Genomic DNA, 15,965 nt, shown 5'->3' with positions numbered 1-15,965 from the left:
GCAGAAAATGTTAGCATGATTTGGCTGCATTTTTTAGGACTTTTTGTTATTTCTGATGTTAAAAATAAATACATAAATAACACAACCTCTTTTCTTTTACAGGGATAATTTTTTCACTGAATGACAAATCAAGTTCCTCTAATTTGAAGATTGATGCTTTGTCTTGTCTGTACGTGATCCTGTGTAACCATTCTCCCCAAGTCTTCCATCCTCATGTTCAAGCACTGGTGCCTCCAGTTGTAGCTTGTGTTGGAGACCCTTTTTACAAGATAACATCAGAGGCACTTCTGGTTACACAGCAGCTTGTGAAGGTCATTCGTCCTTTAGACCAGCCTTCTTCCTTTGATGCCACACCTTACATCAAAGATTTGTTTACTTGCACCATCAAGAGACTGAAGGCTGCTGACATTGATCAGGAAGTAAAAGAGAGGGCAATCTCCTGCATGGGCCAGATCATCTGCAGCCTTGGTGATAATCTGGGCACTGACTTGCCTACTACTCTTCAGATCTTCCTAGAGAGACTAAAGAATGAGATTACTCGGTTAACTACAGTGAAGGCTTTGACGCTGATTGCTGGCTCTCCTTTGAAGATAGATCTGAGGCCAATCCTTGGGGAAGGAGTTCCTATACTTGCCTCTTTCCTCAGAAAGAACCAGCGAGCTTTGAAACTAGGCACGCTTTCTGCTCTAGATATCTTAATTAAAAATTACAGTGACAGCTTGACAGCTGCCATGATTGATGCTGTCCTGGATGAGCTTCCACCTCTTATCAGTGAAAGTGATATGCACGTTTCCCAGATGGCCATCAGTTTTCTGACTACACTGGCTAAAGTGTATCCTTCCTCCCTCTCAAAGATCAGTGGGTCCATTCTTAATGAACTTATTGGACTTGTGAGATCACCATTATTGCAAGGTGGAGCACTTAGTGCCATGCTAGAATTTTTCCAAGCTCTGGTTGTGACTGGAACAAATAATTTAGGATATATGGATTTATTACGCATGTTAACAGGTCCAGTGTACTCACAGAGCACTGCACTTACTCACAAGCAGTCTTATTATTCCATTGCCAAATGTGTAGCTGCCCTTACACGCGCTTGCCCTAAAGAGGGACCAGCTGTAGTAGGTCAGTTCATTCAAGATGTCAAGAATTCAAGGTCCACAGATTCCATTCGTCTTTTAGCTTTGCTGTCTCTTGGGGAAGTTGGGCATCACATTGACCTAAGTGGACAAATTGAGCTCAAGTCTGTAATACTAGAAGCATTCTCCTCTCCTAGTGAAGAAGTCAAGTCTGCAGCATCTTATGCTCTAGGCAGTATTAGTGTCGGCAATCTTCCTGAATATCTACCATTTGTCTTACAAGAAATAACCAGTCAGCCTAAGAGGCAATACCTACTTCTCCATTCCTTGAAAGAAATAATTAGCTCTGCGTCGGTGGTAGGCCTCAAACCATATGTTGAGAACATCTGGGCCTTACTGCTGAAACACTGTGAGTGTGCAGAAGAGGGTACCAGGAATGTTGTTGCTGAATGCTTGGGCAAACTTACTTTAATAGACCCAGAAACTCTGCTACCACGGCTCAAGGGATATTTGGCATCAGGTAGGCTGTCATTCAAAATAAATATATATATTTAGGCTCTGTGTTAAGAGAAGGGAAGAACTTTTGTACTTCTGACAAAGAGTTTAAGTTATACTCAATAGCTTGCCCTTGAGTTTTATTGTATGAAAAATCTCTTCTTGAATTGTGGACTGCTTCCAGAGAATTTCAGAAAATGAGATCATGCTACCTCTTGACACCTGATTTTACATATTATGCATGAAGGCGTAAGAAATAAGACATTTAAATTTCATGATACATTACGAAGCAGTGATCTGAAATTTTTGTTAATTATCCAGTTGAACATTGTATAGATTTTATTAGATTTGTACTTTACAAATAAGTATTTGAATGGCTGTTGTTTTTAAAATAACATTTTCCTTACACTGGAGGCAGTAGATAGTGTGTAATGTGAATTGCTTCTACACTTTGATAATGAGAATCTGGCTTTCAAAATAATGTAATGGTGGTTTTATTCGTGAAGAGTTGTAAACTAAATCATGTAAATAGTTTTAAAGACCATGGAGACAGCAATGTTTTTTTTCAAAAGCAGCATATAGTTTTGGGACATAATCAAAAGACTTCTGAAATATAAGGATGATAAGGGTTGAGGGATATATATGGTCATTGTACATAGTTCAACATAGTAATTCTACCTCTAAGGTTGTATTGAAATAAACAGATATTTGCATTTGTTTTGAACTAAGAATTTCTTTAATTAAGGCATTCATTATGTAATGACTTTGGTATAGAAGACAAGTTTATTTAATGTATTCCTAATTAACATTTAACATTAATCCCTGTTTACAATGTAATAATGGAAAATTATGAAAAAAACTTAACACCTTGCCAGCCAATCAGTAACGTTTAATTTTAGTATTTTGAAAGAAGACCTGTTGTGAAGAGAGAAGATGACTTATAATATTTAAATATATTTAATTAAATTATTTAGCCATTTCAGTATATTTTTTTTAACTAAAATAACATGTTTGGTATTAGGGTCATCATATGCTCGAAGTTCAGTTGTTACTGCGGTGAAGTTCACTATTTCTGATCATCCACAACCCATAGATCCACTATTAAAGAACTGCATAGGTAAGTTTCTTATGTTCTTTAAAATTTAAAACCAAGTTTCTTTTTAAGCAGTTAATATTCAGACTTTTATATCAGGTGTGCAGTGTAAAAAATCCATTTAAAACAATGCTTTGCAAGTATCTGAATTAAGCAATCACCAATGACAACTATTAGTGAGAGCTGTTATTAAAGACTGCAGACTGAAGCTTACTGGATGCCATTAAGGAAATGGTAATTCTTCAGTATAGACCACTGAGGTCCCAAACTAGATAGCAGTAGCTGCAAGATTGCTAACCATTGACTTTTTTAATTGTTAAATTTCTTTTCAAGTGATTAATCTTACATTAAAATGTATATACAGTCATGTACTGCATTAGAAACTGAGAGATTTCTATTACATATAATTTTCATACATTATTTGAAGAAACCAGTCAGCTGTCAAAATGTGTTATTGATCCATAAATAGCCAAGATACTTGGAGAATCCAGTAAATCTTTAGGGGGAAAAACAAGCTTTGCATTGTCACATGACTTTCTGATCCTCTAGATCCACTCTTGTTCACGACCCTCTAGCATTGTGTAGTATGGTCAAACCCACTAGAGAGAACATTTATAGAATCTATTAAGTAAATCATTTCTACACGTGTGTTTAGTACTCTATTTTAGATCTCAAGCTTTTCAGTCTTTATAAAATCATGTATTTTTAAAGCAAATACAAACCTTGGTATGATTTTCATATTTCCAAATGCGTTATTTTCTTATGATACGACTGGGCTTTATTTTAGACTGTATCTGGAATAGGTATTACAGTGTATCTGTATTACACTTATGCTTTATTACTACACTTCCTCAAGTTTTAGGAAAGCCTTTCATAAATTGGTTGGGTAGCCAAAAGAAACTATCGCCATGAATGATATGATAGTCCAAAAGCCTTTGTTAGTCTCCTTCTCTGAAATTAAATAATTCACTACCTTCCTTCTTTGAGTCCATTTTTCCTACAGCTTTACTTGTATTTTGTTCTCCCTTCCATTACTGTTTGTTTTTCTCAAGTTCTCTTTGAGAACTGCATTCTTTGAGGCAAGCGGTTTCATTTAGTCACTTTTTTACTATTTGTTGTCTAAACTCCTTGCTGCATGGCGTCAAGGCCTCTGGCCTAGAAGTTTTTGAAGGGCCTTCTTTCAGAATCAGCCAGTGTCCTCCTTTCATAGGGCCAGAAGAAATTCGTAGATTCCAAGGCCAGAAGGAACCATTGTACTCATCTAGTCTGATCTCCTGTACAACACAGGCCATAGAACTTCCCCAAAATAATTCCTAGAGCAGATCTTTTAGAAATAAATCCAGTCTTGATTTAAAAATTGTCAGTGATGGAGAATCCACCATGACCTTTGGTTAAATTTGTTGCAATATTTAATTACTCTGACCGTTGTCTTATTTCCAGTCTGAATTTGTCTAGAGCTGGGGTGGGCAAACTACGGCCTGCGGCTGGATCTGGCCCCTCAGGGCTTTGGATCCGGCCCGCGGGATTGCCACCCCTGTGGGCTCCACGCCGCTCTGGGAAGTGGCCACACCATGTCCCTGCAGCTCGTGGGGGTGGGGTGGCAGAGAGCTCTGCACACTGCTCTTGCCTGTGGGTACCTCCCCCTAAGCTCCCATTGGCCAGGAATGGGTTACCACAGCCAATGGGAGCTTTCGGGGAGGTATCCACAGGCGAGGGAAACACGCGTAGCCCTCTGCGGCCCTCCCACGCCCCAGGGACTGCGCAGGGACGTGGTGCCGGCCGCTTCCCGGAGTGACACGGCGCGGGTAAGTGGCACCAGGCTGGAGTCTGAACCCCTCCTGCACCCCGCACCCCAACTCACTGCCTTGAGCCTCCTGCCACATCCCACACCCCTCCTGCACCCCAACCCCCTGCCTAAACCCCCTCCTGCATTCCATATCCCTCCTGCACCTCAACCCCCTGACCTGAACCCCCTCATACGCCCTGCACCACTCCTCTGCCCCAACCCTTGCCCTGAACTCTTCCTGCACACCGCACCTCTTCCCATACCCGTACCTCAACCCCCAGCCCCAGCCCTTCAAGCAATTTCCCCACCCAGATGTGGTCCTTGGGCCAAAAATTTGCCCACCCCTAGTCTAGAGTAACTCAAAATTATCTTGCTGGGCCAGAGAGCTAGGAACCCAGTTTTTGTTGTGTTCCTGGACATCCAGCAGTGTTCCTCTCCCTTAGTCAGCCTTGCTTCCTCTTTATTTTTTGTTACACAAAAAGAAAGATGGTATCTAGAATTTTTGTTTTGCTTTTCATCCATCCTGTTTTTCCCCCTTTTTACTTTGTTCCTTTATAGCAGTGTCCCATAATATTTAGTAAGCAGTACTGATGCGATCCTTAGTGTATTTATTCTGTCTAGGAAGTACTGTGTTACTGATCTCCACAGGATCTGGACAGCGGATCGTCCGTAGAGGTGTTTTTATCTTAATATATGTTGAATTATCCTTCTTTTCATGATAATTTTAAGAGGATTCCGTGGATGATTCTGCTAGGGTATTTTAAAATATACATTGGAAGGTACTTCCAGGAATTTATATTAGAGAATTCATCTTTAACTCCAGAGTTTACAATGGCTGTCTCATATGTATGTTTGAAGAAAATTGGAACAAAGAAATAAGGAGAGAGATGGCAGTCTTCATGATTGTTTAATACAATTTTCCGTAATTATACAGGGCTTACCTTTCAACAATAAAAATTTACCAATTTAAAAATGAGTATAAATGCTGGTAAAACTCACGAAACTTACTTTTGCATAACAGAACACTTCTGTTTCAACTTCATTACACTAATACCAGTATATTATATATAAGATATAGTTTCAGTTTTACGTCATAGAATTATATCCAGTTCTCACAATCTTGTGCAGCATTACAGGCATATGCTTCACTATTCCATGTGGAAGTTTGCCATATTTCTTCTCCCATGCCACTCCCCAAAGAAAATAAAAACCCTATAACTAATATTTCTTTCTTCTGTAAAAGTAATGTGATTTTATGGCCTTGTAGCTGTTTTGAGTGCATATTGTCTGCTCAGTTTAAATATCTAAGGTATAAAACCTTATTTGGTTGGTTGTGTGTCTCAAATTGTGAGACACACCATAGATTACATGTACATGTGTTTTTCATATTGATTCTTATAATTTCTTCTCTTTTCATATTCAAATATGAATATTACTCGGGATTTCCCCAGCCACCTTAGTGTGCTGTACATGCTTTTTGCAGTCATGCCTTGCATCACACATTGTTCTAGGCAGTTATGCAGCTGTGTAAACTGAAACTTATTAAAATCTTTAAGCTGATTTTAGTTAGTTTATAGTTTAAAGTGTTGCTGCTAAATGTAGCAATGTCAGTTCAATCAAAAACAGTTTGCACAGTAAAAAGCTCTCTGTTAACAGGTAAAAATAAATCCCATGTGGAGAAATATTTCCAGGTTTCTGAGAGTAGCAAATAGAAACATGTCGTGGTAATTAATTTCTTGGCATATTTACAGGTGATTTTCTAAAAACATTGGAAGACCCAGATCTCAATGTAAGGAGAGTGGCCCTAGTGACGTTTAATTCAGCGGCACACAATAAACCATCGTTAATAAGAGACCTTTTAGATACTGTGCTTCCTCATCTTTACAATGAAACAAAAGTCAGAAAGGAACTAATAAGAGAGGTAGGTGAACTTGGTGAGACTGCAAAATATTTGTATAAGCTGATTTTAAATTTTAGTAAATATATTCTTGTCTAATGTTTCTTGTGTACAGGTGGAAATGGGACCATTCAAGCATACGGTTGATGATGGGCTGGACATTAGAAAGGCAGCTTTTGAGTGCATGTACACTCTTTTAGATAGCTGTCTGGATAGGCTAGACATATTTGAATTCCTAAACCATGTTGAAGATGGTTTGAAGGATCATTATGACATTAAGGTAAATGATCATCTTGTACATTTACACTTAAACTTGAGCGTTCTGACCCAATTAATATGAAATATTGGCTAAACAGTGACTTCTTTTAAATATTTTGCAATGTTTTTGCTGTACAAATATTGTTCAGATGACTAGAAAGCTGATATAAATACTACCTGAAAACTGTTTTTAAATCTACAGTGGGATGTATAGTGAATCATACTTGTACTAGGATGGTGCTGTTTTAAAACTCCTTTTGTAGTGAACTAAAAAAAAGACCTTAATTGTGCAAAACTTAATTATCTCTGAATTGATCTTCCCCAACTAGATGCTAACGTTTTTAATGTTGGTGAGACTGTCTACTCTTTGTCCAAGTGCAGTACTGCAGAGGTTGGATAGGCTTGTCGAACCCTTACGTGCCACATGTACAACAAAGGTACTGTCTTAAACTGATGCTTATGTTCTTGAATAATACTTTGAACTTTTTGGTTCTATAGAAATGTTGAGAACCTGAGACTTGAATATTAAGTATATTAGTGTCTGAGAAGCTGTCCATATGAATTTAGTATTACCTGTAGTTCTGGACTACTGATCCACAATAGATTTATATCCATAGACTTTGTGCATGACTCCACTGCATTTTAAGGCAAGATGCCCAAAATAGTAGCTTCACTCATGTAAAGTGCACCTGTAGTCTGTTTATGCATACCCTGACATGGTTGAGTTAGAGCATGGCAGGGCAAACTAGGGCCTGCAGGCTGAATCTGCTCTGTCAGGGCTTTCAGTCCAGCCCGCGGGATTGCCAGCCCCGTGGCGTAGCAGGGCTAAAGCAGGCTGCCTGTCTGCCCTGGCCCCACGTCTTTCCTGGAAGCGGCCAGCACCATGTCCCTGTGACCCCTGGGGGAGGGGGATGCAGAAGGCTCCGTGCGCTGCCCTCATCTTCAGGCGCTACTTCCGCAGCTCCCATTGGCCGGGAATGAGGAACCGCAGCCAATGGGAGCTTCGGGGGTGGTACCTGCAGGCAAGGGCTGCGCGCAGTAGAGCCGCCTGCCCCGCCCCGCCCCGCCCCACCCCACCCCACTCCACCCCCAGGAGCCACTGCCGGACATGCTGGCCACTTCTGGGAATGGCGTGGGGCCAGGGCAGGCAGGGAGCCTGCCTTAGCCCTGCTGCATGCCGCTGTCAACCCAGAGCCGCTTGAGATAAGCAGCGCTGGGCTGGAACCCGAACCCCTCCTGCACCCCACATCCCAAGCCCCTGCCCTGAGCCTCCTAACCCTCTGCCTTGAGCCCCCTCCTGCACCCCAGTCCCCTGCTCTGAACCCCGAACCCCCTTCATTGAGCCCCCTGCCATACCCGTCTTGCACTCCAACCCCTTGCCCTGAGCCCCTTCCTGCACACTGCACCCCAACTCCCTGCCCCAGCCCTACATTCGTTGCCCTGCATACAATTTTCCCACTCAGATGTGGCCCTCGGGCCAAAAAGTTTGCCCACCCCTGAGTTAGAGTATGGCTCTTTAATTTAAAATGTTGTTGATCAAAAATAATTTGGGAGGCTCATGTAATACATCATATGAAAAATAGTTCCTAGTAAAATTATAAGAGAAGATAGGGAGGGAAAGAGTATAAATCCCTTTTCTAATCTGAATATACTTGTTCACTTTTTCTAATTTTTTTTAAATTCTTTGGATTATTTGGTCTACTCTCTGTCCCTCAGAAGCCAGGCTGCCCATTTAAGCAATGTAAAAACTGAGATTTCATTGAAGAAACTGAATGTGGAATTTTAAATAGTTTTTAATTTTTAACTATAGAGGTTTAAAAGTTACTAGAAACTTACAACTTGCTTCTAGAAGGTGAAATAAGCAGTTTGAAGGGAGAAGAGCAGTGTAAAATGGTGCTTTCACCCCGTCTTTTGAAAACTTCCTTATTTAAAAATTTAAGATTGTTCAGGCAAAGACCATCTTTTGGTTCTGTGCTTATACGGTGCCTAGCACAATGGGTTCCTGGTCTGTGACTAGGGCTCCTAAGATACAGTAATAATTAACTTCCACCTTCATATCACCTACACAGTTTCTTGTTACCCATCTTCCACCAATAATCTGCTCCTTATTTCACTTGATTGATTTAGAGAGTATTACTTTCAATGATGAAGTCCTGTCTGTGTACCATTAAAAGTTCTTGCTTAGGAATGATATCAAAAATTTCTAACTGATCAAGAATATGCTTTGGTCAGTATGTCCATTGCTGTATTATAATTTGTGCTTCAGCAACTCGTGGTCATTTTTATAATGTTACTGACCTTACTAAATTGAACCAGTTTGGCTGCTATTTGCTTTGAATCTGTGTAATGATTTGCTAAGTCAAATTTATTTATTTTTTTGTAAGGAATGTTTTTGCTTAATCTGCGATTTTCAAGCTCTAACCTATTTGTAAGGTTTTTTTAATTAAGACTGCTAAGCATCAGATGCACTACAGCTGTCCAGTCTCCTGTGGTTATCTTTATATTCTCTTCATCCTAAAAAAAGTATCTTGTGCAGTATAAACTATTTCAAGTGCTTGTCAAATTAAAGTGGTAATATGGAAGGAAAGATACCTTACATCGACTGGTTTAAGAAGAGCTCAGTTTTAAATGTAAACTTCCTACATACACTACTTTTTCTACAGGTAAAGGCAAACTCAGTGAAACAGGAGTTTGAAAAACAAGATGAACTGAAGCGGTCTGCCATGAGGGCAGTAGCAGCCCTTCTAACCATTCCAGAAGCAGAGAAGAGTCCGTTAATGAGTGAATTTCAATCACAGATAAGCTCTAACCCTGAGCTGGCAGCCATCTTTGAAAGTATCCAGAAAGATTCATCATCCACTAACTTAGAATCAATGGACACTAGTTAGATGTTTGTTCAAAATGGGGACCATTACGTTGAACCATATGATGCACTGAATTGACAGGTTAAGAGTAAGAAACAGAAAAATATCTAATCTTCACATTGTTCCACTTTATTTACCTTTATGGAGACAGTTGGCTTTTTCCCATTGTTGCTTTTCTAGCATTTATTCCAGAAATACGTATTTCCATGATCCAGAAGTTGTAAACCACTCATGTTTTAGTGGATTTGGCCACATTTGAAATGAAAATAAAAGATTAAAACATATGGTGTATGGAAATAGGTTCCAACATCCATTTGCCCTGTAATGTTTAGGATTAAAATGTTAAAATTTTGTGACCATGTTTTTTTCTTTTTTTTTAATTTTTCTTCTTTCTGTAAAAACAAAACCACCATGTTTTTGTATAACTTTTATTCTTTTGTGTTTCAGCTACATAAATTGATTTGGCTGGCCGATAAGAAATTGTTCTGTGTAAGATTTATTATATTGCAGAGGGTTTGGGCACAGTTTAAAAAGTGCAGACATAAGTAAATGTCATTTTTAAAGGTGTGGGGATTAGAAAATTAATATCCCTGTTGTGCACACTAACTTTGCATGAGCAAGTTTACAAATATATATTGTCTGTAAAACAGCATGTGCAGTTTATTCATAATACATGTTAAAATAAGTAATACTGTACCAGTGCAATTTTCAGGTATTTATTTTTACATAGAAAATGCATTCATAGAGGAAGGGGAGAGGGTTAAATTTTAATCTGGTTTTCTAGGTGCAGGTGTAGTGAATTTTTACAGGTATTTTTACAGTGAAAGTAATCTTGTCTGCTAAACCAGTGTTTCCCAACAAGGAGGATGGATTCCCTGGGAGGTGTGGGGGTAGATAAGCAAGGAGGTTGGGATGGTTGGGCAGAGAATAGTAGGTGGGAGGAAACTGCATAACCGTGGGCCTAGCTCTCCCTCTGTTATAAATACGTGTCAGAGGTGGCTTCTTGAAAGGCGTCTGCTTTCCATCCCTTAGCTCTTAATAGTGCAAGTAATGTGCAGAGGAAACTCTTCTCTTCTCTTTAGTAGTGGTCAGAAGGTATAGCACATGTGTTCTGGCCACCTTGAACCATCAATGGACTCCCATACCTCAAGCATCTGGTGAGTGGGAAACAGAGGATCAGTCATGAAATAAGACCAAACTGGAAAACTAGACAGCAAAAAGATACGCAAGAAAATAAGTAGTAATAAATGGACAAAGATTGCAGCAACTGTGCCAGGGCCTAGTGAAAGGGGACACTGAAGTGGTGGGTGCTTGTCCCTCAATTCGTTGGAAGTGGCTTCATCAGAAAAAGATTGGAAACCCACTGCCTTAAACTGATTAATGTAAAATTCCAATCTCTGTTTCAGGTTTTTCTCTAGTTTCGTTTGGCTTGATAACTTTTCGCCATTTAGAAATTCTTGAAGCCCAATATTACCACCTTTTTGGCACACATTAATTCTTACAGGACTACCTGTATCATGCTCTGTCAAAGAATTCTGTGGAGCTTAGTAGGTTGTCAGGATTTGTTAGCTAACAGAGGTGAATTGTTTAATTTTACTTACCAGATTATACCTTGGTGGAGTTTTGATGCCTTTTACTTTAAAGGGACCTGAACTGAGAGGAGAAGTTTACATGAACTCATACAGTAGTTACAATTTCAAATAATGGTGCAGAAGCATCATTTGATATTGTAGCTTCTGATCTAGCCTCAAAATCTTCAGGCTTATGTAACTGGAAGTTGACTGGAAATGGAGTTTATCAGTTTATCTCCTTGAGCTACCAATATATTTAAATGTAGTGGAAGGGGACTAATCAAGGGTGAAAAGTAGTGATGGCTGATTTTAGTGAGAAATTACATATTTGGAAAATGCACCTTTTTATTATTGGAACCATGAATTGAGTATTTTGTCTGCTGTGTACCTTATCTGTTTTAACAACTGTATTAAGAATGTATTGTGGTTATTAGTTAACAGCAAAATACTAGGATCTTATGTTGTCTAACGTGCACTCACAATAAGTGAGAAGGGTTTATAGACTTAGACATAGGAAAGGAATCCAATCTGAAAATTAATTCAAATTTAAACTTAGTAAGGGATGCTGAAATAGTAAATTTAGATATAAATGTAATAAGACTTCTCCTTGGAGAAACTGGTATGCTACGTATTAGTCAGTATTACAAGGTATCTGATGTTGTGGATACTCAAACTTACTTGGTTTTCTTGTTCCACAGTAAATTGCAATACAGCAAGCTCCAGGACTAAGCAGGAGCTTGAGATTCTATTTGGTTGACATTTCTCTGTAAAGTGCAGAGTTTCAAGGCCAAACATTGAAAGATGTGAAAGAAAGCGTAGCCTATTAAGCGGAACAAACAGTATATAAGCTATTCTTTTTCCACTTTGACCCTTGAAGTTGCAGGTAGGGGAGGAAGAGAGAACTAAATTTTCTTATGCAGCAAAAAACTTTCATAAGACAAAACTACAGAAGTTAAACTTCAGTAAGATTTCTGATCAGTAATTACAACGAAACTCAAGGTCTTACATCAAAGCAGGAAGTCACTAGATCTGATTTATACATGTATTTAGGTGCGTAATGATGCAAACAGTCACCTAGTGGGGCGTACAAAAGTGCTTGTCTGCTCCTTCAGCACCTCGATACTTTTTGTAAATCTGCCCCCCATCATTCTTTCCTAGCATAGTTTGTGATGGAGACAGTGCTATTTATCATATGAAAGGATGATGTAGGAGTTTTTCAAACTTTAAGGTAAGTATTTGACAATATGTATATTAAACCACTGTTAAAAAAATTAAATAACGTACAACTCTGAAAGCTTATGCTTGTTTTCTATTCTGATTGACATTTTCTCCCTCAAATTTGTCAGACTTGTTTTCTGCTAGGAAGTATCAGTAAAATGGCAACTGTCGCTGAAGCGACATTCAGTTTGAATGAATTGAAACAGTGGTGAGCGTTTGTAAAATCTTTTGAAAAAATCTCCATACGTAGGCTTTGTCTACACTGGCACATTCATCGCTAAAACTTTTGTTGCCCAAGGATGTGAAAAAATGCCTCCTGAATTACAAAAGTTTTAACGATGAAAAGTACTGGTGTGAACCTACTGCCTCTCATTGGAGGTGGTTTTATTTGGTAGCCGGGAGAGTGCTCTCCTGGTGACAGAGTGGCCACAGAGCGCACCTTACGACGGTACGGCTGCAGCGGCACAGCTGCGCCATTGTAAAGTGTGCAGTGTAGACATAGCCTTAGTTAGCTTCCTGGTTTGTTTAAATATAATGGCTAAAAATAGCTGAATTGGTGATTGTATTTTCCATTGAATGTCTTAGCATTAGGCTATTATGAATTTGCCTGCAGTAGGAGAATTGGAAAGAGAAACTTAATGAAAGCTTTGGAAAAGTATTCTCATACAATATTTTATTTTTTTCCCCATTGTTTGAGCGATTATCTGCTTACAGATCTTTCCCTATCTATTTCCTCCTTTCAGTGAGCAAACTGACTTTTCAGTTTTTGAATGTCACCGAAACTAACAGCTGTTTTTAGTTAGTTTACCAGTGCACAAGGACAGCACAGCTCTGAGAACCCTATTCATTATTTGACTGCTGCAAAGCCTGCACCAGGAACATTGGGATGCAAAGTGTTTTTTGATAAACAGTTTAAGGCATGGTTCTCTCAAAAGTGACCATTAAAATGGTATCTTCCTGTTCAACAGGAATACTCCTGTGTATTGTCACTTTTTTGCTTCAGCAACAGGTTTTTGATGCCTTTAGCTCCTATTATCGCTGTAGAGCCAGTGTGTTTAAGAAACTGAGTTGGATACGTCTACTAATTTTGCATCAGTGTTTTACTAAATTCCTTGTTAAACCTGTATGGACTCACGGAAGATACTGGGAACTCACAGGTATAACTGTGAGGACCTTATTTGACCTGCAGAACTTCTATTACTGGTGATATGAGAAGAAAAGAACCCTGTTTCACTATTAGAAGCCAGGTTAGTTTGCAGGACTGGAAGTATAGAAGAAACACATTTTAATTTCTAAATTGAACACTTGATATGAAGAAGTCTGAATCAAGAAACTTGAAACTACAGTGCCCTTTTTAGTTACTTTCCAGAATAGAATCTTCTATTGAATAACTTTTACTAACCAATTTAAAAAATATTTTGTTAAAGTGGGTTTTCTTCTCCCATGTCATCATTAATAAAAGTTCGACAGACCAAATAAGGTCCTTAGTTATACTTATACAATCTTATCATCCTTGAATTTGCACATGTGCAATTGACTGGAATTTACTAAAGTGATATACAAGTAGTAGTAGAAGTTGTGAAGAGGCCTGCCACTAGTAAAAAATTGTGCTTAAACTGCTTTTTGTCTGTCTTCAAAATGAGATCATCTCAAATGGGAAAGGTGTTCAGTAACCTCTAGTCATATGTAGAAATAAACTGTTACATCTGACAATGAGGTCCTTTTTGGAAATAGAAACTGAAACTTACGAATATCTTAATGGTGCCACATTTTAGCTTTCCTCCACAAAAAAGGTTGAACAAAGAATAACACCCAATATACAATAGTTGACAAAAATCAAAAGAATTAAACTCAGCAACAGCAGTAGAGAAACTGCTGAAACTATTAGGGTTCTCTATACTGAGATTTCTATTGGGCCAGGATGCTGCATCCTTTGTCTTCCAGGCCCAGATACAGCAGCCCTCACCTTTTCTGTTTTGACTTGAAAAGGTTCTCTACCACTTAAAAATCTTTCAGTACTTGCTTTACTTACCCTGTGTCAGGGACAAATAAGTGCTTCCTGTTTAAACAGGGCTCCCCTCATGTCTGGAACCTGTAAGTTGCCCTCCTCTCTTTTTGACTAGCTCAAAACACCTTAGAGCTTTATTCTCATTTAATCACAGGCTTTCTGATGCTGCTTTGGCAGTGAAGTGAGTATAAATGTGATTCAGACTCTTTTACACTATTGGAACAGTAAAGGAGCTGCAGAACAAATGATAATCAAGTCCCTAAATATCTTGTTTGTTAAAAAAGTGGCAGTTTATAGCATCTGGGTTGGAGCAGCCCTTTCATAAGTGAGAGTTATTAGAAACATACTTTTCATTACTCCAAACCTAGTTTCCTGTATGAGTCAGACAAGAATGTCTGACTGAGATCATGCCCACTAGCTACACAACAGATTCAGGCTGAATCCTTGCCTATTTTTTTAAATGGCTTTATCGCCCATGACTACCTTCAAATAGGTAAACGTGAGTAAAATAGATTCCAGAAAATAAAAAGGGGTCTGTGTTGAGTCTCTCTCTGTAGTGGGTTCAAATCAAATGCAGTCTAAACTATACTGCTTTGAGTTGATCTTTATTTAAAATAAAAAAATAGTGTTTGCAACAGGATTGCAGATAACACTATACAAGCCCTCCATTAAATCATACTGTCTTTCTCTGGTCCTTCAAGTTCATGAGCTTGGCCTATCTGCTAATAAAAATCTGCAATTTTTTCTTTGTACCTAACCTGTGTGATGATACAAAATAATAAGACTGTAATGGTAAATACTACATGCTAAGGTTTGACTTATGTCAGCTTTCCATTTTGCTTGTTTACTTAAACACAAGAAAAAACTCAGCTGTAGAAAGCTGGTTCAGTCAGTGTTTGTATTAGGGAACATTACCTCTTTCAAATGAGATGTAACAGTCATCTTCCATGACTCAAATTGAGACAAAATGAGAAGGTGATACATACAACTATGATGATTCTGTTAAAACAACCTGAAAAAAAGAATCAAAAAGCAAGTTAAATTTATCTCAGACTGGCCAAGAATGTAGTCTCTGATCCATCTTCCCGGTGGGAATGATCTTCTAGCCTACAGTTGTCATTTGCATTCTAACTTAGATTTGAACTTGACATCTTGAGTATTGCCTGACAAGTCCTAACCAAGATGGTATACTACTCCAAAGCAGAAATGCTTCTGGCTTCCTGCAGACGTTCAGTGTTTTTGGTCTATGCAGGAATATGGGCATCCAGGTCCTCCTTTTCTTTTAAGGAAAATCTAGACCTGTGCCTAAGACCTTTTACCATATCTCCCATTTCATGATTGAGCAATGTCGTAAACGCAAGCTTTTCTAAGTCTCTGGTAGATCATCCAATGTTTATCAAAGTTCCGTATGACAGCATTTCTGTGGCACAGCTTCTCTCCTCATATGTCACAAATGGGTAATGCATCTAACCTGTGGAATTCAGAGTTCATCCAGTGTTGCTGGAGGTTCCAGGACTAAGGCCTGCTCTTCAACTAGGGCCCACAGAATTGCTACCTCTGGGTGCAAAAAAAAAGTTACTGGTTCAGTTCTGTCTGACCACATTGTTCTATAACTTTTTATTCATTTTTGGTGCAGTAGTTACTTCATTTGAACTTCTAGCTCCAGTCTCCCTTTCCAGAGCAGAGGAATTACCAGAGC

The 15,965-nt window shown here is 38.8% G+C and overlaps 1 protein-coding gene across 1 annotated transcript in view; it reads left to right on the top strand.

Moving 5' to 3' along the window:
• The window catches only part of CAND1 (cullin associated and neddylation dissociated 1), a 52,178-nt gene extending 42,060 nt beyond the window's left edge, over nt 1–10,118 (top strand). Inside the window, exons 10-15 of the mRNA XM_077833298.1 lie at nt 103–1,596; nt 2,593–2,688; nt 6,202–6,371; nt 6,463–6,627; nt 6,935–7,042; nt 9,269–10,118. Of these exons, the coding sequence (XP_077689424.1) occupies nt 103–1,596; nt 2,593–2,688; nt 6,202–6,371; nt 6,463–6,627; nt 6,935–7,042; nt 9,269–9,493 (2,258 nt within the window). The 3' untranslated portion in view covers nt 9,494–10,118. The remainder of the gene's footprint in view (nt 1–102; nt 1,597–2,592; nt 2,689–6,201; nt 6,372–6,462; nt 6,628–6,934; nt 7,043–9,268) is intronic.
• Nucleotides 10,119–15,965: the final 5,847 nt, after the last annotated feature.

Source organism: Eretmochelys imbricata, chromosome 1 (assembly GCF_965152235.1).
Source record: "Eretmochelys imbricata isolate rEreImb1 chromosome 1, rEreImb1.hap1, whole genome shotgun sequence".
Classification (NCBI taxonomy): Eukaryota; Metazoa; Chordata; order Testudines; family Cheloniidae; genus Eretmochelys; species Eretmochelys imbricata.
This window is presented reverse-complemented; position numbering and strand designations above follow the sequence as displayed.